We start from the raw sequence: 24858 nt of genomic DNA, 5'->3' as shown, positions 1-24858 counted from the left end.
TTCCGCGCAAACATTCAGCCGACCGTGGATCTCGATCTGGAGAGAGAGAGAGATTGAAAAGCTGTTTTCATATGTAATTTTGTTCCTTTTGGTTTTTGTTCCTTGTTTCTACCATGTTTTTTGCTCCTTCTTCTTTCGCCCATACTTTTTTATAACATTTTAAAAACGAATTTCATAACATACCTATCTCTCTCTCTCTCTCTCTCTCTCTCTCTCTCTCTCTCTCTCTCTCTCTCTCTCTCTCTCTCTCTTTCTCTCGCTATCTCTGTCTCTCTGGGAAGGAAGTGTTCAGGAGCTGTGACCCTCTTTGTGTTTATGTTTTTTTTCGTTTGTTTACTTTTCCGTGTGTTTCTTTTTTAATAATCTATTTAGTTGATCTGCTCTTTTTTTAAAACGTTTAAAATGTTAGCATCTACCCTTTTTCTACAATTTCTATAACTTGTAATATATATATAAAGTAAGCAAGGAGACGTTGGCTCAAGCTCGCTTTCAAAGGTAAATCTGTTGTTAGATCGTGTTTATATATATATCTCTCTCTCTCTCTTTCTTTCACATTCTCTTTTCTTACAATACTACGCCGCTTTTTTTAAATGGTAAATGGTACGTTAGAAATTAAAATAAAACCAAAACAAAAACCGAAACAAACCGCGCCCCATCACGGAGGGAAGAAAAGCGAAAGGCCATCAACGGTATGGCCTCCCCGTTTTGGTTGCTTCTTACTGTTGTGTACTGCTCTACACCACCTTTACTACCTCTCTAAACCTTGTTAATACTACCGGCAACCGTCTGCCATCCCCCTGCGCTGCTACTACTCCTTGCTAAACGCTGTCCTTCGATCACTTGCTTTACTACAACCTGTCTCACCACCACCAACCCCGCTCATCGAAAGTGGCTGTGGGATGATTTTACATGGACATTTTGCGCTTCAGCTTGGTGGCGAGCGCAGCGTCACCGTTCGCTTCGCACACGTCACCACCCGGCGGCGAGGTGGCTGAAATTGGCGTGAGCAAACTGTTGCACCCCCCGTTGCTACCATTCGTAGCCGCCGCGTTCAGATACGTTGGAAGCGCGTACATCGACACGTTGGCCAATGGTAAGGGGTCGAGCTTTTTGAACATCTTGATCGTGGTGTGCTGCTCGTGCGCGGGCGACCGGTCCACCGGTGAAAGGGATACACCGCGCCCCGGCTGCTGCTGCTGGTGAAGATGCTGATGGTGGTGGTGGTAATGAAGGTGGTTTTGATGCTTCGGCGTCGTTGGCAAGCTGCTGAACGTGGCACCAGCCGGGCTACCAGTTTCACCCGCTCCGCTCATCAGGGTGCTGCTGCGCGAACACTCGCGCAACATCATCAGATGGTCGAGCTTGTCGACCGTGGCATTCAGCTCGTGCTCCCACACATCCTGCTCCTGCTGCTGCCCATCGCCACCCTCGACCGGCCGCACTGCCAGCGTGCGCACCTTCTGCCGCAGCAGCTCCAGATGAAGATCGTCATCCTGATCGACGGTGGATGATGCTGCCGTTGCTGCTGCTGCTGCTACTGTCGCCGGCAGATCGTCCTCGTCGTCGTGCAGCGTGATGGTGGAGTAGTCGTCCTCCTCGGAAGGATCCTTCTCGCTGACGGCCGAGCTGGTCGCGACCGACGCACTGCCCACTGAGCGGATTTCGCACTTGTCCAGCTCGCTCGAAATGTCCGGCATGGTGCTGCTGTACGGGAACCGATCCTTGCCCGGTACCTTGTGCAGGTTGTTGCTGGTGTTGCTACTGGCGGTGGTGCTGCTTGCTGTGGGCAGAATGTTAGCCAGCTCGGCCCCGACGCCCGGTTCCCGGGGGCCGGACGGTGCGGCCTGGCTAAGATCGCCCCGCTGCTCGTGTATCTCCTCGCTAATCTTTTCCAGATTGCGCAGCGCGGTACTGTAGGCGCTCTTGGCCGCCTGGATCTGCTGCTCGAGCTGCTGGATGCGGCCCTTCTGCGCTTCCAGCTGCTCCTGGCACAGCTGCTTCTCGTCGAAGTAGGGCCGCGACTTCTGTATGCTCCTTCGGTAGCGTTCCTCCAGTTGTTGTACCTTTTTTTTTTGGGAGGGAGAGAGAGAGCGAGAAGAAACCAAAGAGGATAAGTACATGATCAATGGGGGTTTATTTCAAGTTTTGATGATTTCAAATATGGCTTGTCAAGCGATAATTAGTTGGAGAAAAAATTACATTCGTTAGACGAATTATTTGCCTATTAATCTTTTTTTTTAATAGACCAAAGTCCATAATTTACTGCAGGTCGGTCCATCCCGTGTATTTTGACAAGCTCTTCATTTGATAGCTCCAGGAGTCCAAAGTCACTTAGCAACTCATCCAAAGTACTTTGCAACCAAGGTGTGTTTATTAAGGAGGTGAATTGTTAGCGCGTTTTCCGGGCGCCATCATTGAGTATTGTTATGTCAAATCGCATACAATTTTCTATACCCCCCTCCAGCCCTCCCCGATTTTAATATCGGAGCCCCCAGTATTGTTATGTCAAGTCGTGAAATGTCAATTTGCTCTGAAACACTTCACCTCCTAATATCCATACACCTTGCTTTGCAACCATAAATCGTTCTCTGACAGTCTCCATAGAAATCTCTATTCATCTTGGTTACCAAAATCAAAGCTAAGAACTAGTGGTGGGATGTCGGAATCAGACCTACCCGATTCTAATTCGGAGTTCGGAATCAATTCCGGAGCCGATTCCAATTCTGGAGCTGATTCCAAAGATGACTCTGGAACCGATTCTGGAGTTGATTCCGGAGTCGACTCCGAATTCGGAATCGATTCCGAAATAGAAATCGGTTCCGGAATCAGAATAGGATCCGGAATCGGAATCGACCTGGGAATCAGAATCAGAATTGGAATTACCTTCGGGATGAGAATCAGATCTTTATCTTTATTCTGATTCCAGATCCGATTCCGATTCTGATTCCGGATCCGATTCCGGGACCGATTCTGATTCCAGAGCCGATTTCGGAAACGATTCCAGAAATTAATTCCGGAAATTGATTCCGGATCTACTATCCGGAATCGATTCCAGAAAACATCAGAGCTAGCCGACGAAAATTTCATTTTTCCTATCACTACTAAGAACCTGTAGTCTTTCTAGTCACCTTCAATTAGACTCATCTTTAAAGACTCTTCACGATTTTTTTTGTCTCATTTTTGTGTCATCGTTTTGCGAATAGGGCTTCTTATCAACATTTCGGAAACAAAGCGATTAAATTGCAGCAAGCAGTATTTAAGACAAAAATCCAAACGATCAGTTTTCATTACGTCTTTGGGAAGTTTTTAATAAAAGAAAAACCCCAAAATTCAGTCAAACACTTCTCACCTCCAACGGCAAGCAAACAATTGCGTTCCGATTACAATCGAAACCAATGCACACACACACACACACAATCACACTGTCGGAATGGTGCCCTTTAAAACCCCCCGCGTCATTACATAACTGTTGCCTATTTGCTTCTAAGAAAGCCGGTAAGAGAAACGGCTTCATCACGTTACGACGACGTGCCAAACACGAAGAAGAAAATTTGATTTTCTTCGCTTACCGCCCGCCCCGCTTACCCCGGACCACCCCGTCGAGTCACCGCCTGCTGCTACATTGTGTGATCGATGCTACCACACACAACCCTCCAGAGGCCCCAGGGGTGATGGTGATGGTGGGACTGTTGTGAGAAGGTACGTTTGGTAACAACAGCATTTCGGTTTCGGGGCATCCGGCCGGGCCCAAAACAAAAGCCAATCATTGTCACAATGTACCTTTTTCCTCCTTTTTACACATTTTCGCAAGCTTTTCGCCACGTTTTGAACCATTAACAAGCACCGTTGCGCGCACGCGAAATTCCACAAAAATGATGATCGCCCGACGATCGTAACCGCCTTTAGTGTTTAGTGAGAAGAAGTAATAGCAATTGTTCGATTTAAACGTTTGCATGCTTCAAACGCAAATTTAAGTGTGATGAGTGTGACAGATAGCTTAACTGTGTTCAACTCACTTCTGGTTGCTGTTGCACAACCAACCCAACCAACCATCAAAGCGCGAGGAAGGAAGAGATTTTGTCTCCACAGCAGTCGAGGAGCCGTGCCACAAGAAGGAAGCCGCTACGGTTACAGTTTTCCGGCGTAATTACCAGACGCTTCCCTCCAGCGCTTGGGTGGCATTTGTTAGTCACACCATGCTACATGGTGCCATGGGGGGAAAGGAAATTAAAGGGAAAAAGTAGGGTTTTTCTCAATTTATTATGACAACGGCAACGGGAAATACAAGAAGCAGCGCGTTATGCTTCAATTAGTTGCAAGTAATCGTAGAAGAAAGTGTCACGCTGGCAGGGTTTGTAGCGTTATCTACCGCTTGACACTGGCAAACAGAGAGGAGGGGGGGGGCGAAATGGGACACAACAACATTTGCATGTGAATGGGGTAGTTTTTAGTTCTATGCTTCGCCTGCTGAGAGCTTTATGAGGCGTTGCCAATGAATAAAAAAGGGCTTATAAACGACTTCGATAATGAAAATAATGACAATGAATGTTTTACATTTCACCGAATCATTATCACAAGTTCGGTTTAAGTTATGTTAACTAAAACATTTCAATTAAATAATTCCGACGCACTTTCTTCAACGAAAACGTGCATAAAATATATGAAAAAACAGACACAACATTGAAGTTATTTTTTTTTTGTGTAGAAAATAATTATCTTGCAACCTGTAACGGTCACCTCCGAAATGCATCCAAATGCATCGAGATGGAACCGCCATATCTCTGTCTCTCTCGCTATTTCTATTCCTCGAATTTTTCCGGTGAGACAGCATAATTACTTCATCCTCCTAAACACGCTGCCATTGTGTGTATACCGTACCCATTTGCCCTGTGTGTGGAGCGAACGGGAAAGGAAGCGGGGAAGGGTGGCACAACAACAGGAAGGAATTTATGCAAGAAACGCAGCACATAAGCTACCATCATCCTCATCCTACAGATACAGAACTGAATTGATCTGAATGCATAATTCCGTCTATTTTCCGTGTTGCGCACAGCCCATTCATAGCAAACGGAGGACGACGGTAAATGGACGGGGCGACTGTGTGGAGCGGAAATAGCCAACCGTGACAACAACAAAACACAAAGTGCGACCTCCCTTCCCGGCGCTGTCCTACTAATGCTCTCTATCTATTTCGACTGTTGTGTATGCTGCTGCTGCTGCTGTGCGTATGCGTAATGGGGGTACTTTACGCCATCGATCGAAGCGCAAACAAAGTCGCCGTAGTTGATGTGCTATTTATGGCGTTTTAAAGAAACGCATTTTATTTGCTATCGTTTTTAAGAGAAATGCGCTTTACATTTGTATTTATTCACGGATGGCCAAATGCTCCATAAACAAATTGTAAAATTATTATAATAGTATTTGCTCCATTACAGCAGACAAATGTAGAGCGCAGCTTTCTCATTTGTACCGAGTAAAACAGCAATTTTAATGTTTATTATTATTTAGAAATTGGAAACTATTATCAGTACTTTGGGTTAGAAAAACTACGTTTCAATATTTTCAAATTATTACTTAATACAGTCCGAACTCACTGATTGAACTTCGATTCCCTTCCAACTATTGAATATGTGCTTTTTAGTTGGCACCTTTTTCCATACAAAAATTTTCTGAAATTTTTCTCGATAGACCATGAGATTTTTATGAAATTTTCAAAAACCGGTTTTCCATACAAACGCATGCTTTTTAATTGAACTGTCAGCCAACTATCGAGCGTTCAACTAAAAAGCATGCCAACTAAAAAGCGTTCAACTATTGAATTCTAACTGTATTATTTCCATATTCTTGTTTGAAAAAGGTTTAACGTACAATTTGAAAAAGAAATTTCAACGCATCCTTCGATTTTGCGACTAAAACCTGCCCGAAAGTGTACCTTTCGGTTGAATCGAACAAGTGAGTTAAAGAAATGTTTTGAAAAGCGCATTTTTATGTGAAATACAACATAATTTTACTTCTCTAGAGTTACTGATAAGTCAACGCCTAATTATTAGAACCACCAACCAGCAAAAAATGGTATTAAAAACATAATGTACATAATGTTGTACACTTTAAACCTTTCGATAGGAAATTGGAACGTTGCTGATAATAGACCTCCTGCTATCGCGCTTACCTAGTGTCGCAAACAAAAACCTGTTTTAAACATTTTCTGGAACCATGTTTGAATGCAGGTTTTGGCCCCAACCAACATGAAACGGTTAACAAGCAGAGAAAAAACGACTTATAACTGGTCTTTTACATTTAAAAGTGCAAAATAAACTAAATAATATATATCGAACTTAAAGTGACTATTAAAACCTCCTAAACATCCAACAAGTGTTCTCTAAAATGAGTATAAAATTGGTAGATCATGCCACATTGCTAAATAATGCTTTTCCAATCTCACCAACCAGGTGCGACCTGTCAATTCGCGCACACCATCTATGGGGGTGTTGCACCTACCGCTCCCACCCAAGAGGGTGATACCACACCCCGGAAGAAATGCCCAAAAACACACCCGAACGTGTTCGGGGGGATCGGGGAAAGTGGGCCCCTGCCTTTTTTCGTGTTAAGGTTGGTGGGAGAGACCGGGCATGCATCTGAACGAAAATCACTTTCACTCTTCGCACATACAAACAGTGCTTTTTTCTCTCCTTTCGGTCGCACCAAAACGCGAGGTGGCGGCGGCGGAGGTACATGGAGAGTGGGTGAAGAAAGAGCTTATCGAAAAAGCTGTGCTGTGTTTGCGACTCGCGAACCGTGGAATCTCGCCCGAGAGCTGGCTGGCATGTGGAAACGTGGTTTCGGCGGGTGCAATGCAATGCGCGCGCGGCTCATGTGTTTCTGACTACATATACGGGTCGTTATGTATGTGTAGCACTCCCCGCCGTCCTCTCCCTCCTTTCCAGCCTTCGCCTGGGCGATTTGCAATGCGACCGAAGCCATGTGAAAGCATACGCATTTCGACGAACGCACGCGGTTCGAAGCCAACCCGGTGCAAATGTATAATCCTCCTTCTCCACCGTCTCACCTCCTATCTGTTGCCTTTCATTAGGCAATATGAACGACCGCGTATAAGTATCTATCGCACGCATATCGGGCGTATCGATCTGTGTGTTTTTTTTTTCTTTTCTTCTGTATTTTGTTTTGGCACAGATCATCCACCAACAAACGACGAAACAGCGGTGTAACGTTCGACTGCTTCAATGCCGATGAAAGGGGCGCATTAGGGTTTTGTTTCTGTTTTTTGTTTTCTTCTTTCGCCTATTTTTAAACGTGCAACAACCACATCCTTACGCCAGCCCAGCAGACAGAGCACGTTTTGCAGCAGCTCACGTGCAACAACGTGGTGAAGCAAATCGGACTGCGTTACAGTATGGTCGCGTTTGACGAATTGGTTTCACCCGGCAATTGATAGCCGGTGATGGAAAAGTCCGAAGATTAACGAGGTCGTCGTGCGCATGGTGCAACATATGTTTTCTTTTTTGTCTTTTCAGACGCGGAAACACACATGGCCTAAACACGTTTAGATTAAATCGCAGCAACAAAAAATGGCATAAACACGTGACGTTTCTCTTTGGATTAAATTTAGTGCTTGACCCGCGTCACTAAAGTGATTCTACACACATTAAGCCTCTCGATTGACTCTGTCCGCTTCATTCTAGCAGCACGCGTGACTCGTTATACTTACTTTCTTTTCTGCCTCCTCGAACACCTTCGCCTTCTTCTGATGTTCAGCACCACTTTCAGCCTTTTGTTTCTCTGCGTCCATAACCTGCAATGAATGGGAAAGGATGCACAAAATGATTTAATTAGCGAACTTCTTGCAAACACGTACACGTACAAGCCGGTGAAACAGAACAGAACAAACCCCCGAAATCGACTACACTGCGCTTAAACGCTTAAATTTTAATGTTATGCGAATTTTTCCAAAAAGTCCCTCTGCAAGTGTTGCTGTGTACATAAAGGCAAATCGTTTGCGACAAAGCGAAACAAACAAAATTGCTGAGCCGTTGTATACAAAAATCGACACACAAACCTGACCACCAAACACACGGGTGAGTCAGGTTGATCGATTTTTAAAATTCATTACACGTTCGCCTCCCCTTGCCGAAGCCGCCTTAGCAAATATCTTCAGCAATCAAACTCGAAAGGCACGTCGTCTGCCGGTCGGGCGCGCAAACTGTTTTATATTGGCTGGGCTACGAACAAGGAAAGAAATTCCAACACTTCGCTAAACGGCAAACGGTTTTATTGAGCGCGCTGCGCTCACTGTTATTGTTTCGTGACTTTAAACTTTTCGTCGCTACGAGCATCGAAGATTAATTGAGGAGTTTATTGAGAAGGTCAGATTGAACAACAAGCAAACAAACAAAATCCCCTACTGACGACAAAGAAGTAAAAGCTCATCACATCGAAGCACTTAACTTGCACCGTGAGCAATAAAAATGAAACCGAATCGAATGGCCGGGACACAGGTCACGGTGTATATCTGTATCATAATCTGACGCCCGACAGCTTTCCACTCGGAGGTCAATCAGCGGTAAAAGCGTTTGTAACTCGCGTAGGGAAAACTTTACGCGAAACGCGCCACATACACCGACAGCATGACGGTGCTGAAGTCGCTGGCAAAGAAAGTGGCATCATATCGCGCACCACAACAACAGCAACAGCAATCCAAAAGGCGCTCAGCCTCCCACGGGAGATAGCGCAAAGCACCCGAGTGATACCGTAGCAGCACCCGTACCTTAATAGTAGCGTGGTTTAACATTTCCTGCCAGGCATTGTCGAACTGCCATTCGTGCGAGTTGCTCATGAACCGCTGCTCGGCCAGCGCGACCGTTTCCTTGGCCGCCGCGTGTATCTCGTTCGCCCGCTGGTACTTGAGCGTCGCCGCCTGGCACTCCAGCTGGGCCACCTTCGCCTTCTCGAGCGCTTCGTAGTACGGGCGGGCCTTCTCGATGCAGCTGCCGAGCTTTTTCGAGGACAGCTTTAACCGGCGGGTCGATTCGTTCATCAGTATCCGAAAGGTGGAGTTGGCTTCCTGCAACAACAAAAAAGGAAATGAGAAGCACAGCATTAGCATACGGGGTGTAGTAGTTTGATGGGGTGGAGGAGAAAGTATAATATTTGAGACGGCACAAAACGTTTCCCGGCCCGTGCACAGAGCTGGGTGGATTAGTACAGTTTCCGCCGAGGATTGGAGCAGATTTAGACACAGGACAGGATAAAATGATAATTAAATTTCCAGTTTGTGTCATCGTGTCGGGATGACGAACAAAATCGGCTTAATCCTTCACGGTTTCGCTCCAAACCGTGTTCCAATTAGTATCCCGCTGACGGACTGGGGTACGCTCATACACTTTTGGCGTCGTAGTGAATCGTGTGAAACAATTTTGTAGAACAATGGGAAAGGAATTTAATTAAAACGAAACAAAAATTCCAAATTCCAAATGGATTAACTACTTTAATTCAAATTAAAATCACTGCAATTTAAATTTAAACAAACAAAAAACTATTCCATTTTAATGGTTTATTCCGAACTGATTTTTTGAATTCGACAGAAAGTCAACCCTTCCTTTTGATAGTTTCAGTTGCGAAATCGCAGGAGGCGTTTTATTTCAAATTGTACGTTAAATCATTTGATACTCATGTTCTCTCCGATTTGAAAGGGAAAGTATTTTGAAAAATATAGAAATAAAAAAATAAATATAAAAGGATGTTTTTAAAATAGGTATACAATTATTAATTGTTCTTTTTGCATTCAGTTTAGAATAGCGAAAACTAAAACGCATTTTCCTTATTATAATTCATGATCTACACATCGGTAAAACGAGCAATTATAAATATGTTTGAACAAGAAAAAAATAACAATACGATTCTTTTTTTTAATGACTTTCGACAAGTATTCCAGGCCTCAACGCCTCAAAAGGTCAATTAGGACAAAGCAATAAAACACAACCTTTCACTATTCCTGGGGCACGCACACACACCTGGGCACAAAACCAGGACATGTGTTTCCTTTTGTTTTTTTCTCTGTTTTTGCAAAACAGTCCGGAAGCGCCTCATACACCTTTCTGCAACCATTTGCACACGCCCTTCGGCATTTATACTCTTCAACTTTGCCTTTTACAAGAAATGCACCATGCACACACACACACACCTGAAAACAATCTCCCGGTGCTGCCTGCTGTAACAAATAGGAGCAAAAACAAAAAAAACGGAACGATTCGGTGCAGAGCAGTTACTTCCGGCCTTTATTTTGCCTTTTTCGCACGCTCTTTTTGTCCCTGGGGTGCCAGCCAGCACCACCCCAACCCGCCGCTTGCATGTGTTCAGCTCCGGCTCCGTCATGCTTTGGTGAGTGTGGTGGTCGGTGGTGGTACCCACAAGCATAATACTTCAATTAAATATGGTCGTGTCGAGGGAGAGAGCAACAACAGTTTTGTTTTTTTTCTTCTGTTTTTTACCGCTGAAACTGAAACTGTTTTGATGGAGGAACATGGAACATTCCATTGCACTGGGAAAATAACATGTGAGTTGCACACGAGGCACCAACACCCATAGGGAGCGCAACGCGGGATTTATCTTGCAGGATGCAAATGGGATGCACCAACACAGCGAGGGCGAATGAAAGTTTTTGCCTTCAGGATATGCTAAAACGAGTTTGAGCTTTTTCTCTGTGCCTTTGTTTTTGGGAACTTGTTACAAAGTTGTTTCTACCTTGTTAGTGTCTACACAGAAGTTGGGCTAGTAATAAAGTTGGCCCACGACTACGCTAGAACCAGGCACGGGGAACAGGATTTAAAGATTCGTGCCGGCCACAAATATTAGTTATTTAATCAATAAAGTATAACACTTGAAATTGATGATACTTAAGCTTTAAATTTAAGCGTTTTAAACGGCATTCAAATGCCTGGGATTACCATTTTAGAATTATTATAACACGTTTGATGTGATCATCATCCTACCCGCAACCCGTTTACAAATTAAAAGCAATTATAAAAACCAGTTATACGAGCAAGAATCGTTTATTATGCGGGATTCACATGTGGGATTTCCAACACAATCACAAGAAAAAAAGCCCCGCAATCAAAGGGGTTAATTGAGTATATGCATATTGATTGCTATCTCCTATCAAGTCAGATCAGTAATAAATCATTACAAAACACAGGTTTTAATGTTCAAAAAGTAATTGACTTTGTTTATTTGATACTAATTCTTCCGTAGTAACAACACGATAATCAGACCGTAGGACATTCCAACAAATCCACAATACTGCGAGGTACAATATTACAGGGTTCGCTGAGTTCATTTCCAATGTCTACAACATTTTTCATTGCTTGTTAAATGGGTTTCAACAGCTGTCAAATGCAGTAATTGCATCACGATAATTTATCAGTTCTTCCACATGATTTTCAACACGCCTCAAGCTGGATTGGGTTTGACAGTTCTGTATGATGTGTTGAAAATCATGTGTAAGAATATAAATCTTATTATGAAGCAAATACACCATTTGACAGCTGTTGAAAAACATCTTGAAAGTGGTGAATAATGATGTGCACATTCGAAAGTGACTTGGAAAACTCTGTAATGAGCCAAAACACACTCCGTATGTGATTCTTTGCTGATCAATACTAGTCTACCAACTGCCGAATGTGTGACTCATTATTTTCACGTAACCAATAGATTTAACTATATACATAACACTCCAAACTATTGTTCAACAAGAAAAGAGATGATTATGTACACCCCCCAATGCCAGTTGAACAACAAAATAATCCTCTTTTGGACAAACTCGCACACTGGCACATTTGCTGTCAACAATAATAATCGATCGTCATTTCTTTCATTGACGCTACGTCTACCCAACGCAGGATCGATTTCCTTTCTAGTCCTTCTAGATATAAATATCATACCTAACAACCATCGGACGATGGTAGTTCCCACACTCCCACACCCTGCGAGGACACTGGAGTCCTTCTCCTTCTTCTACCCATTATTGTATTGTTCTTTCCGATATCTTGCATAACATAGGCATAGAAAGGCCCCACACTATGTGTAGGTAAAGGAGATTGTGGTTCGAGTTTTGCTTGAAATAGTCAATTGAGTGAGTCTCAGGAAGATACTAAATGCATTCCCTGTGCATCCGACAACTTCCCATTGCACTTACGGAAGGGGTTATATTTTTAATCAAATATTACAGCACTCAAAGGGATTTGGATTTGGGGTGGAGGAAAATAAACCCATTTTCCCATGAGCCTGTGCGCTGTTATGCAAATGCAAAAATACAAAATGCATACAGAAAGTAAAGACAAACAGTTGTGTTGTATAAGCAGAGAATTGCCAACCGCAAAAAAAAACACACACACACACATATCGTCAAAACGATCCACCTGCACACACAAACCATGTGTATGCAAAACCACAAAACCCATCTTCTGGTCCGTGTCTCGGCGTTAAGTTCCGTTTGGGGTAAGTGGAGATCCAACCCGCCCAGCAGCAAGCGAGCAAGTTGCAATATGCTAATCACGGTGCGGAACAAATGCGCATAAATGCATATGACATGCGGTTTTTTACTCTATCTCTCTCTTTCTCTCTACGCTGGTTTTGCCTTCTTCTACACTTTCCGGGATGCGTGGGAAAGCAAATCGTTCGGCTCCATGCAAAACATTCAATCAATGGTCCAAGCGGAATCGCGTATGGAGACGTATCAGTCGCGGAATGTGTCATGTGGAAGCGGCGATACAAACATACACTTTCGATTGGTGATGATGATCATGATGGGTCCCGCTTACCCCGTGTTTTAAGGTCAGGGTGGTGGTGTAGCAGTTGGAGCCACACCACATCGCAGCTTCCCACGACGAGAGCACCGAGTGCACACGTAACCCGGCATTTATAATCTTAGAAGCAAAACGTGCACCAATCATTAAGCGCCATGCGTCATTTATCGTTAACACGGTTTAGGTTTCATTCCTTGTTTTGCCATAAGTAATGAGAAAATAGTAACAATTTGAGTTTTTGAGCAATTTGATTTTCAACAAGAAAAGCATTTAATTCAGGCAATTTTTTATGCTTTTTTAAATCTTATTGTTTCTATTCCGAATGTACTATTCGAAGAATTTAACGGACAAATTGAAAGGGGAATTTCAACGCCTACTTCAATTTCTCTCAGCTGAACTAAACTGTCAAAATGTCGAATTCAAAAAAGTCAGTTAGAGAAACAGGCTAATTCATTATCTAAATATTGATTTAAAACTTGGACAATTGCTATTTCTACGGTAATTGGAACAACAAAAACCCGGCATGGATCTTCACAGTGTTTGTTCTAAGCAACACACCGGAGAACTCGTTCGATCACGTGATTGCATTCTAAGCCCGACAACGTTGTTCCATTGCGGCAAATAATGACAAAGGCATTGAGAATGCATCTTTAGTTACGAGCGTACCAACACCATTATCGTAGGTGAGGTGAGTGAGTGATCGTGGCATCGTAGAAAAAGGGGCCAATGAGATGGATGGCCCTTTATGAACATATTAGCATTCCATTAGCAGTCGTTTACTCACACCGCAAGTTTGACTGGTGCTGTGGGTTTGAAACTATGCCCCTTTAGATAAAAGCCGCATGTGAGAAGCTTAATTGACAAGGCTTTGTTAAATTAGCACAGAACTTATTGGAGACGTAGTGATTTGAACGGCTATTACACAAACGTATGCTTTGTTAAACCCCGGCAGTTATATTAAACAAAATCATTCAATTGGCGTGCATGTTTGAACATCATTAAGCGTCGTCTAGCCAGCAAAAGCAAAGCTGGCTCATTTGTTTCCTCATTGACCTTTCACATTTCATAGCGAAAGAAAGATCCGTGAAAGGGAAGAAAAATGCAAATTACACGAAAAAAACACCCATTCTGCTACGCTCACGTGTAAATGGTGAACCAAAAATAGTACACGAAGGACTAGCAGCAGCAGCAGAAAAACTAATGGCCAGTGTCACTCCAGGGCCCAGCCACAACACAATTGAGAGCTCGGCTTTTGCTACGGTGCGGCCGTCGCCTGTCCTTGACTCCTTGAATTGATGGCGTTCGGGGTCCGCCGACGTCGAGTGCCTCTGTCGCCCCGTTCCCGTTTTCCGACCAGCAAAATCTACTGAAACTCTATACAGCGGGATAATGCTGTTTGCTGCCAACGACAACCACAGTGCTCTGCTGCCTTTGACCTGTGCGCGTGTGTGTGTGTTTCTAACGGTCATGCGGACCATTAAATCAACGTTCGGCTGATTCAGCGAGTGCAATGAAACACGAACCCTGCTTGGGAGGAGTGTGTGTGAGAGTGAAATGAGGTATAATTTTCGTGGAATTAAGACCATCCATAAATCAGCTTTTTCGACAGGTTACAAAAAATATTGTCAACTACAGCCACTTTCCGTGCGAGCATTAACGTACCTCTAGTTCAATCTCGAGCTTGTTAATATCGTCCGTTGCCGTGTTGAGATTCTCGAGTTCGATCTGCAAAAAAAGAAGGGAAATTGAGACATTAGTAAGGATAGGAAGAACGATTGTACAGTATATAGATGGGAATTTACATCAGCGAGTAAATCAATACTAAAAGAACAGCCCTATTAGTCTATTTTAAGTTGTTTTAATTGCCACCAATTCAACAACGTTACAATTCAACCCACAACCATTCAAATTGGGTCGTGGCCCGTTTGGCATTGTACCAAACGTTGATTGGATTATGTTCGAGACCATCGCGCTACTTGAATCCTATAGGCATATTTTTCACTGTTTTCTCTCTATCGATCAATACTGCAATAGTCATGGTACAGGAGATCTCTTTTCCTCACACAATTAGCACAATCTTCCTCTTCCACATTGCACCACACACACACAAGCGAGCACACACGGGGAGGGGGAAGGTTGTTAAATATTTGTAAAGTAAAATGTCCCAACACTGAGCGTGATCACAAAATTAGCATTTTTCAGGTGCAACTTGTTGACACTTTAGCTTTGTTAAATATTGGCTCTATCCCCCCGTGGGGCAGTTGCCTAACAAGGTAGCTAACATTTGTTCACCTTCTACTATCCTCATTAACCTACCACTAGCAGCGCATCTTCACCATTCGTTAGCGACATTGTTGTATTAGAAGAAGCGAGTTACATTGACACTTTTCCCATCAACCAAAGAAACTATACTGAATGCTAGTAGTGCTGCCAGTACTGGAAAACAGGTAAGTTTTACTGATAGAATGATAGTGCCGGATCGACACGTGCCCCCCTCATCCTTCGGAGGGCCGTAAGTGCAGTGTTTCGTAGTGGAAACTTTGCAATCACTTAAACCACTCCAGTGCAGTATACTGCACACACAACAAACAAGCCCCGGCATTGTATTTGTTTTGGTGTTTTTTACGTCTTTTCATGTTATGTTATTCTTCTACTTCATCAGTTGAACCTGATAACAGTCACATGATAGACGAGTAGTAGAGTACGCGCACACCATTACAAAGGATGACTAATGGCGCGTCCTACAACACATCGGGGCTATCGAGTTAGATAAGGTAAGCGACATGTTTGATATATCATAAAACAGCAGACAAAGTCCAGTTCCGTCTTCCCGGCACAGTTGGTGTAGGTGCGTGACGAAAAAGACTTTAAAAATTTAACTAAAATTAAAATTAAAAAAAAAAGAAAATTAAATAAAAAAAGGGGAAAAGTAAGGGAGTTCCTCTATCACACAAGGGATCGTCCATAAAATACGTAATTCTCGGAGGAAAGGATATTTTTGCAAATAATACAACACAATACATTCCACAAACTCTATATTGGTTTTCATTGAATTACAATGTATGGGACCAAGCATATCAGCATACAATTTAAAATTGTCATGTACACGTCTCATTTATCACTCGAAAAATGCAGACTAAAAAAAAAATAATTTGCTTCAAATACAAAAGCACAACTTAAATTGAATTAAAAATTCAACAAATGCATAAAACAGGACGAAAATAACCAATAATGTACTACAAACACCTAAAGTTGTCGAGTTAAAATTGATCACATACATCCAGTATCGCGTATTGCTGATACATTCATCATATCTTCACATTATGGGATAACCGTCATCGAAAAGATGAAGTATCCCAAAAATTTTCAAAATTATGTTTTTTTTTCACTAAGTCTTATGCTTACGATTTCGTATGACCGTACCGTTAGATTAGGGGTCTCCAAACTTTTCACTTCGCGGGCCGCATTGCTTCACTAATATCGGTTTTGAGGGCCATTTTGGCGTCACCTTTAGCTAATATTCGAACGCTTTAATTTCCTTTTAATGACAAAATACATATTAAATATATCAAAATTGTACAGCTTTCTAGTATTGTAGCTATATTTTAAACATAAAAGGTAAACATTGTAATTATGATTAAAATAATCGAACTAATAAAATGTGTGTTTTAGTCTTTCCAAAGTTATCACGGGCCGCATGCGATCCGCGGGCCGTAGTTTGGAGACCCCTGCGTTAAAAGATTATCCAATGCAGTATCATTAAATTTACGTTTCATTCAAAAACATTACTTCAATCGGTAACGGTTATTAGAGCAAAAGTTATCGCGTTACGTTATTTATGGATGATCTCTTATTTTATTAGAATAAAAAGCAATATAGAACAGCATTATAATGGATACTTTTCTACAATTTTGGACTGAACATTTGTAAATTTAATCATCATTTAATGGGACCAATTTTGTATAGTAGTTTCTAGTCTCAGTAAATTAAAAAATCTTCGTGAAACATTTCTATTTTCTCCCAAATGTACCGAGCAGCACCTCATGGCGCACCAAAAGTATTATTATTTTACAGCCTTCTCTCAATTTCCTTCGCAGTTTCATTGCTGACCCGCGTATGGTTGAATCGACCCACACACACACACACAGGCACGCACCGAAATGTTCCAATTGTGTCCATTAAGGTACGGTGGTGTGCGAGAAAGACCCAACGCACAGCACAAGCCGCTCCACCGACATTTACATTTGATTAGATGCTTTTACGCAGCTAGGCATGTAAGCGGCCAAGGTGGAGAGGGAGGGCGCGAAGCTACAGCGAACAGTTTGCCGGTGAATGAATGTGAATGTGTTGGGCGGTCTCTTCCCCGGCCCCAGCGCACAAGCCTTTTGCCATCGGGCCACACCATTATTATTAGCGCAGCCGCGGCGTAATTTCTGACGTTCCCATCGGGGCAGCTGACGCGTCCTTTGGGCCTGACACGGCCCGTGCGGCTCATCTTCGCTTCACTGCTCGAAGACACACACAAAGCCGCTTGCCAAAAGACACACACACACACACACACACGGTGTGGCCTTTTCGGTGTGAAAGGGGAGAAGGTTGGTTGAGCACAACAGTGCGGCCGCTTGCAGCATTAAAACATGTGCAAGTTTATGGTTGGTGGTGGTGGTGGTGGTAGTGCCCGTCAACAAGAGGCAATGAGAAAGAAGAATCTTTCCAGTCATGCTGGCAGATTGTTCATCTTCTCTACAAACAACCAAAACAACGGCAGCAGAAGCAGCAGCGAGAAGGAACGGGGTTTGTGCTTGAGATGAGGCTTGAGACGCGCAAAAGCCTGAGCGCGCTTCACAAAACCGGTTCAACTCAAGACGGAGTTTGGGGCCAGAACGTAGCCACTCTTCACAAACCTTCTGCTCTGCCCCCTCCGCGAGATGACCTCCCTTTGAGACCCCCGAAAGCAACACGAAAGAAAAGAAACCCATGTATAGATGTGTGTGCGCTTCCATCACAACTATCTGGGGAAATACCAAAGCATGGCGCAGGAGACCGGTTTTTTACGCACGGACAGGGGAGCGAGCACGGGTTTGTTTTTATTTCCCTCCATCCTCCCAAAAAAGGGGTTCCATTTTTCAGCCCAACCGAACGCTCCGGATCATCTCTCTGATGACCATAAACATGGTGTGGTGCGCTTCTTGGGTGTGTTGGGTGTCAGGCTTTTGCATCTTCGCTACTAGGGACGGGACAAGAACTTGCCAAGTTGTGGCCCTCTGGGGCCGAGGCGCGTTTTAGTTGCCTGTAATACAAGCACACACACGGACATTGGCTTGTAACGGGACCATCATCATCATTATCATCAGCCGAACGCGCGCCCCGGTCAGGGGAGACCAACCACCATTCCGATAACATCTTCGATAGAGCAGCGTACCCCTTCGAACGAGCAGTGAGTTAATGGAAATGCCTAAGAAAATGTAACCGGCCTGCGAAGGAAACGGAGATTGCAGCCGCGATTGGCCCGCGCGGCCGCTCGCGTACACGCCAACCTTGAGCGGGGACGACGATTTTGTGTTTTGTGTGGCTGGGGCTAGCAGAAAATGTAATTTTCTTTTCGCGCGCACCTCGCTACGTAACGAAAAGGCTCGTTTTTTTTTTTTGTTTGTTTTTTTTTACGTTTATTTTGGACAGCTGACGGAATATGGACCGTGCAAGTGGGAAGGTTAGTGAGACGGCGACGAGTGACTCATCGTGACATCGAATACAGAAACTTGTAAGCACAAAAGCGCTCCAACCAATGCACCAATTTACATTTAGATGTGAGGCCTTTTTTCCCTTGGAACACGGAAAATCAAAATAAAGAAGCTTTTTTTAATTAAATAATAATACCTTCTCGAAGGCAAGACAGGGGGCAGTAAGACAAAATATTTACAACCTACTGTCTTTATACAACAGTCACGTTACATTACCCCCCTCTCCGTCGATTGATCGTAAACTATCTTGCCTTGCTTTGGCCAGAGGCTCACGTTTTAGGTTTACAAAAGAGACACAATTCCACAGGTCAACACTGGGGGTTCGATTGTATTTAAGATATCATTTAAATAACAATAGAGATAAAACGGTTGTCGCTACACTGTTTAGTGTAAAATATTTGCATTGTAATGACAATAAAGCAGCAAGCACGTAGAAAATATAGTGACATGATCGACCTTAACTGAGCGAACCACGTGTTGTACAATATGTCTTGCTTTGTGCCATGTGCTTATAGTGAAACATCCTTTGTACTGAGCTGTAGTTGTAACACAACATTATATACATAATATACTTAGTTGTAACTGGAAGCTTTTAAATAAGAAAAAAATAATATAGGAATCATAAGCAACCGGAACCAATCCAAAAGGTTAGAAAGAACAAAATTCCTCTATTTCGAAGAGCAGTTTGATGACACCTTGTTTCTCCTTCAGCGAGTACATTTTTACTGGTTTATACAAAGTCTTTGAAAGAGAACAGGTCGAAGCGTTTAAAGTAAATTGACAGAAAGCCATGGGAAAATTTTGACAGTTAAATTGAACATTGTTTATGTATAGCCGTGGACGTTGCTATGGAGTGAATAAGAATTTTGTTCAACATTTTGCACTCAGTTCCTATTAGAATATTACAAGAGCTAGAATCTAGTTAGAATACAGTGAACCCTCTCTTATTTGAGAGGCGAAGGGACTGTCGAATAAGAGGGGTTTTCAAATTACAGAGGTGGAAAGTGAATGAAAGGTCCATCCAAAGAAGAAAGAGACAGAACATTTAGTATGCAGCCTTAACTGTTAATAGCCATAGGAGTGTAGCCATAGGAAACTGCGAACAAAATCGCCAATTTGAGCATACATCTTTCAATAACCATGGCAACACCATACACAAATAAGAGGGACACAGATTTCAGAGGTTTTCCAAATTAGAGGAACAAAAATGTACTAGAAATCAAGGGACTGTGCAAAATGTTCAAATAAGAGAGGTTTTTCAAATTGGAGAGGTGTCAAATAAGAGAGGGTTCACTGTATTACATGGCTGATACTCGTCAGGGTCGGGTTATAAGCAGAAGACGGTATGCATATTGTACTTTTGTGTGCCGATTCGATGTTTCATTTTACTCTATTTGTTAAAATGAATGTAAATAGGACTTCTGTTACCCAGTTGGAACATGTAAAGTGCTGTTTTATGCCTGTTAAACTTTTCGTTCTTCCAGCATGACCGTTGCAAACGGTAGTGATTCGTGGCCACTGAATGGCAAGCAATGAGGTTAACTGTATACAGAGTAGACTGCAATTACGTCTCCTTTATTCTCCAGAAGTGATTGACCGCAAGAAATTTAACCAATATAATCTTCCTAATAGTAAATTCGTCCACTTTTCCACGTTAACTTTTAGCCGTTTTTTTGTAAACACTTTTTCATGAAACTGTCAAAAGCGAGCTGAAAATGGCAACCTAGCAACGGGCTTTGCATCGACCTGTTCTCCTCAATAGATCTTGGGTTTATATAAGAGCATTTTATGCATACATTTGACCAAAGTAGTGTATAATAATCAATATTGTAGACTGAATGAAACACAACTTTGAAATTGAAAAAAAGACCTTACAGGGGTTTCCAGGGGTTGTCATAGTTGTGGGACACTTCCTCGACTCTTTCTTACAGGAAGTGAACTTCATATGATGGAAATTGAAGTCCATGGCACCCTTTTTGGACAGGTTTCTTGGAAATTCCAATTGGATTTGTCCAAGAAGGATGCTATAGAGTCCAATTTCCGTTACATTAAGTTCATTTCACTTAAGAAAGAGTCAATAAAGTGTGTCCCACAACTGTGAGAACTCCTGGAACACCCTGTATGTATATTGGAATCTAGACTGTGGTTGTCGATCAAAATAATTATTCTATATTATAAATTGTACGAAATTGTAAAGTAAGCAGAAAATTATTCTACTTTATATAAAATATGGAACTTGAGAGAATCAAGTTATTCTAAAATATCCATAAAACATTATATATTTCAAGAAATTCGATAAACATACATTTTAGTATTAAATTTAAATGTTTAAAGTTTTTAGTCGCAGCGTCTCCTGTAAAACACGCTTTTTTCGACTCCCTCCAGGATCGCCTCTTCTTAACAAGTAGGTTTAGCTGCCAACCTTACAACATGGCAACAATTCAATCTAGTTAGCCGGTACATAGGGCCAGTATCAGCGTGTAGGTAGGCCGGTTTATCATCAGCAAAAAGAAAAACGACCGTAAAAAGTTGGTAATTTTTTTAAATCCATTTCTATTGCATCCCTCTTGCATTACACTTTTTGCTTACATTTTGCAGCTTATTATCATTTTCCGTTCGATAAACAAATCCATTTCCACCCTCACACCCATGTCAATGAAGGAAGAAAAAACCCAAACCCGAAGCAACGCTTACGTCAATCTCTACCTTCAATCACACGCCAGCCGCTTCACAAGGGTTGTTCGAAAACCCATCGGGGCCTGTCGTCGCGCGTAGATAAAGGACATTAATTTTATCAGGTATGTTCAGGAGAGATTATCTTATCGGCCGAGCAAGTGCAGCCGGGTTCAAGTAACGCTTCTTTTACAAGCTAACATGTCTTGTTGCCGCTCAAGTATCTGGGGCCCGGGGGGTGAAAATCCACTCCCGTACCGCCCACCATCGCGCTTTAACAACAATAACCACTTGAGGGAAGGTAAAAAAACAGGACTTTCGAGTGCAGAGACAAGCCCTACATTCCCTTTGCGCAAAGTGACATAATTACGGCCATCAAACACTTCCCCCGGGTGACGTTATACTAATGAAGTATACCTCAACTACTTGGGGTAGGTTTCCTTTTTGTGTGTTGTTTGTGACGCACGCACCTCGATAGAAGTTGGGTTTTTCTCGAGTTTTTTTTTTGTGTGTGTGTATTTCTATTGAATGGAATTTCGCTTACCTGAATTCTCGGATCGAGTTCAGTGTTATCTTCGGTTTCTTCCATCTCCTTGTTGGACGTAGCCATGGCGATGCGTTGGTGGGTGTTCCGTGGTCACTTCGGGGGCTTCGAAATTTCGTACACCGTGCAGCCTCTGCCCGCCTGTGTTAGCTGGGAATAATGTGTACCGGTTGCCGTGGATGTGACCTGTGTGTTTGTGTGTGTGTTTATGGCGGGTGGGCTTTTCCCTTCGGCGGAATTTCACGGTTCACTTTATTCGGGAGCAAAGGGATCGAAACACAGCAACCAATGCACACACACACGCACACAGTAGGCACCGGACACACACACAGAGCAAGCGGAGTGGATGCGGACACCTTTATGCGATATTTCGCTTGCACTGAGGGAGGTGACCTCTTCTGAGATGTACGGGGATATGCACGTGTAAACACTTTTATTTCTTGCTGCACTTACACATTTGCGCTTCGCTTCTATTATAAGCCCATCTAGGACAGAGGCAAGGGAATCTTGCTAGCACACTAGCTGCAACACGAGCACAACATTTTCCTGTGGAACACAGAGGTAGACACACGATTAGAACAAAAAAGAAATTGAATTGCTCATTCGCCGCGTGGGACGATGATGATGACTTAAAAATAGCACCGAAATATTGAACAACACTGATGTGGCTTTATTTTTATTTTTCCTTCTGCACACTGCACTGTCCTCTCGTGGGTGGCATCTTTCCCGCTCCACACATCCACAACTTCCTCCGGCACCAGAGCGCTAGCACACACCGAGCAAAACATTGCAGGGGGGAAATTACTTTTACACACTCGAAAGTGTGTGGGTGGAACCGCCAGGACATTTTCATTTCGCATCTTTTATGCCTGTACGCACAAAGAAGAGAGGTGCGTCATAGCAAAACTGCTAGCAACAAACAGAACAGTTCAGCGAACAAACCAGCGACAATAAATGCCATCAGTCGTCCGTCCGGCTGTTCGCTCGTGTGTTTGTGTATGGGTGAGTGACATCAACTGATAGCGAAGACAAATCATCTGCTGCCTTATCGCAGGAAAATGTAGCAAGAAATAACAATACAAAAAAACACAAATCATAACACACAGTATTTTTCGCTCAACAACAAGGAAGTGCAGCACACACGGAACGAGCAATGCACACACGCACGCACGCACACATCCCAGCACGGCTACACCCTTGACGCTGCGGAACACATGACACTCTGGCTTCGACCACTGGTGCAGCCGTGGTGCTTGCGCGATGTAGCGAGGAGATTAAAACTAAAAAAAACAGTTAGAAGATTGATGGCGAACATACACTGCGATTATTGTATATTTAACATAATCGATTCACTGCGTTTCGAAGACAACAACAGAAACACCCCACCCGTACCGTCCGACCAGTTGTGACACAATGAAACGCGTACGGGGGGAACCTTTTCGCTGGTTCGTTTCGCGATTCCCCAGAAACGTCAGCGCGATGTTTTTCTTTTCTCTCTCGCTCTGCGGTACTCAAGCCGTAAAGAGGCAACGGTCTCATTCTTCAAAAGCGGTATTTGACAGTTGGGGTACAAAGCGATGTTAAAAATTAGTTTTGGTTTTGCTAAACTTTATGACATCAAATTGTTTATAGGAAAAGCAAATTTACCGCAATGTTGAAAACGTTTAACAATTTCGTTTTAAAATAATACTTATTTTGAGTTCTTTAACGAGCGTGTGTCAACATGTTTTTACAGTTGTCATAGCTTATTTCTTTACTTGGTTAAAATTGAAGTTTTTTTAGTAATTGAACCTATTTTGCTAGACCGAAAATACACGAACCTGTATGATCCACGGATTGCAACCGCGACAAATGCACTAAATGGCTCCTACACGGGGTCAAAATGACCCAAATTCCCTGCCTAAAAGGAATTCTAAAACACTGCCTCTAGCAGACGGTAAACGACAAAAGCATTTTTAAAAACAGCAAAAAGACTGGTGGCGCCATCTGGTGGTAGTATAGCCAGCCAGTGGAGCTTTCGCGTTCCCTCTATACTGTTGTATGGTTTTGAATCTGTTCGTTGTATGGGTTTACTATGTGAAACCATACAACAGTATAGGAGAAAAGTGAAAGCAATCAAACCGACAAAAATTACACTGGCTAGTAGCTATCCCACCAACAGATAGCGCCACAAGCTATTTTTACAATGCGCCAGGAGTTTCTCTTTTTCTTCTTTGGCATAACAACCGTTGCCTGTCAAGGCCTGCCTGTGCCACTACCCAAACGTCCAAAACGCGATGAATGGGTAAAACTATGGACCTGAGATGGGGCCCTATCTCAGTACCCAAACTAGTACCCAAAGGCAGACAATTTTGGACTTATTTTTTGAGAGAGAGCGAAAAAGCTGATTCCCCCCTCTACTCCACTTCTCTCTAGAATTCCATTTGTATGAGTTCTAGGAGAAGGGGAAAGGGAAGGAGATGAGAAGTAAGTGAATTAAAGTTGATGAGGGAAGGGAGGGACACATTCACCAGTCACCGCCCAATATCGAGAATTTGACATTAGCCGGTGGTGTTAGGTTCATCGGCGTTCCGTGTGGACCACGGATGCTTAAAGGAAATGCTCTGTATATTTCCGTGCAGTATCTCATTGCAGCGGAACCTTACAAATGTTATTGCGCGGTCGAATCAGGAATCGCGCATCGGATCGATGGAAGAAGGGAGTACGAACGAGGGGAGAGAAGAGGAAGCACAGAGAAAAACGCTACACATTCACGCATACATTCTTACAGCAGCAGGTAATTCGCGAGAACATGAAATCGGGAGAGTATATTTTAACGCTCGCGAATGAGTGCAAGCAGGTGCGGTATAGAAGATAGAGCAAGACAGTCCAAGTTTTGTTCAAGCTAGGTCCAAAATGTTTCCTTGGGTATTGGGCTTGTATTTCAGTGGGGTCGTATGAGGTCACGGTCCACTCGGGGCTTGAACCCATGATGGGCATGTTGTTAAGTCGTACGATTTGACAACTGTGACTAAAAGCCAGTCGTTTACCGTCTGCTAAACAGAGTGCTTTAAGATTCCTTTTAAGCTCAGCTTGAGCCATT

The 24858-nt window shown here is 43.1% G+C and overlaps 1 protein-coding gene and 1 long non-coding RNA gene across 3 annotated transcripts; one reads left to right on the top strand and one right to left on the bottom strand.

Moving 5' to 3' along the window:
• Positions 1 to 325: 325 nt before the first annotated feature.
• Positions 326 to 23224, bottom strand: LOC120899911 (SH3 domain-binding protein 5 homolog). Of its 2 annotated transcripts, XM_040306259.1 has the most exons (6): positions 23094 to 23224; positions 21777 to 22322; positions 14481 to 14543; positions 8783 to 9079; positions 7727 to 7810; positions 326 to 2063 (listed from the first exon to the last, which is right to left on the bottom strand). In XM_040306259.1, the coding sequence occupies exons 2-6, from the start codon at positions 21840 to 21842 to the stop codon at positions 906 to 908; spliced, it is 1668 nt and encodes a 555-aa protein (XP_040162193.1). In that variant the 5' UTR covers positions 21843 to 22322; positions 23094 to 23224; the 3' UTR covers positions 326 to 905. The 2 variants fall into 2 exon arrangements, with proteins under 2 accessions (XP_040162193.1, XP_040162194.1); XM_040306260.1 differs by lacking the exons at positions 21777 to 22322; positions 23094 to 23224 and adding an exon at positions 15135 to 15292.
• LOC120899916 lies at positions 15157 to 18653 on the top strand. The gene is made up of 3 exons (XR_005739123.1): positions 15157 to 15265; positions 15481 to 15592; positions 16916 to 18653. It is a non-coding gene; the product is annotated as an uncharacterized LOC120899916 (long non-coding RNA).
• Positions 23225 to 24858: the final 1634 nt, after the last annotated feature.

This window comes from Anopheles arabiensis, chromosome 3, assembly GCF_016920715.1.
Source record: "Anopheles arabiensis isolate DONGOLA chromosome 3, AaraD3, whole genome shotgun sequence".
Taxonomy (NCBI): Eukaryota; Metazoa; Arthropoda; class Insecta; order Diptera; family Culicidae; genus Anopheles; species Anopheles arabiensis.
The sequence above is the reverse complement of the archived record's forward strand: the minus strand, read 5'-3'. Positions and strand labels throughout refer to the sequence as shown.

Coding starts and splice junctions, on each gene's coding strand:
- LOC120899911 (XM_040306259.1), bottom strand. CDS start 21,842: ATGGCTACGTCCAACAAGGAGATGGAAGAAACCGAAGATAACACTGAA. Junction 14,544..21,776: donor AACTCGATCCGAGAATTCAG/GTAAGCGAAATT, acceptor CTTTTTTTGCAG/ATCGAACTCGAGAATCTCAA. Junction 7,811..8,782: donor TAAACCACGCTACTATTAAG/GTACGGGTGCTG, acceptor CATTCATTGCAG/GTTATGGACGCAGAGAAACA.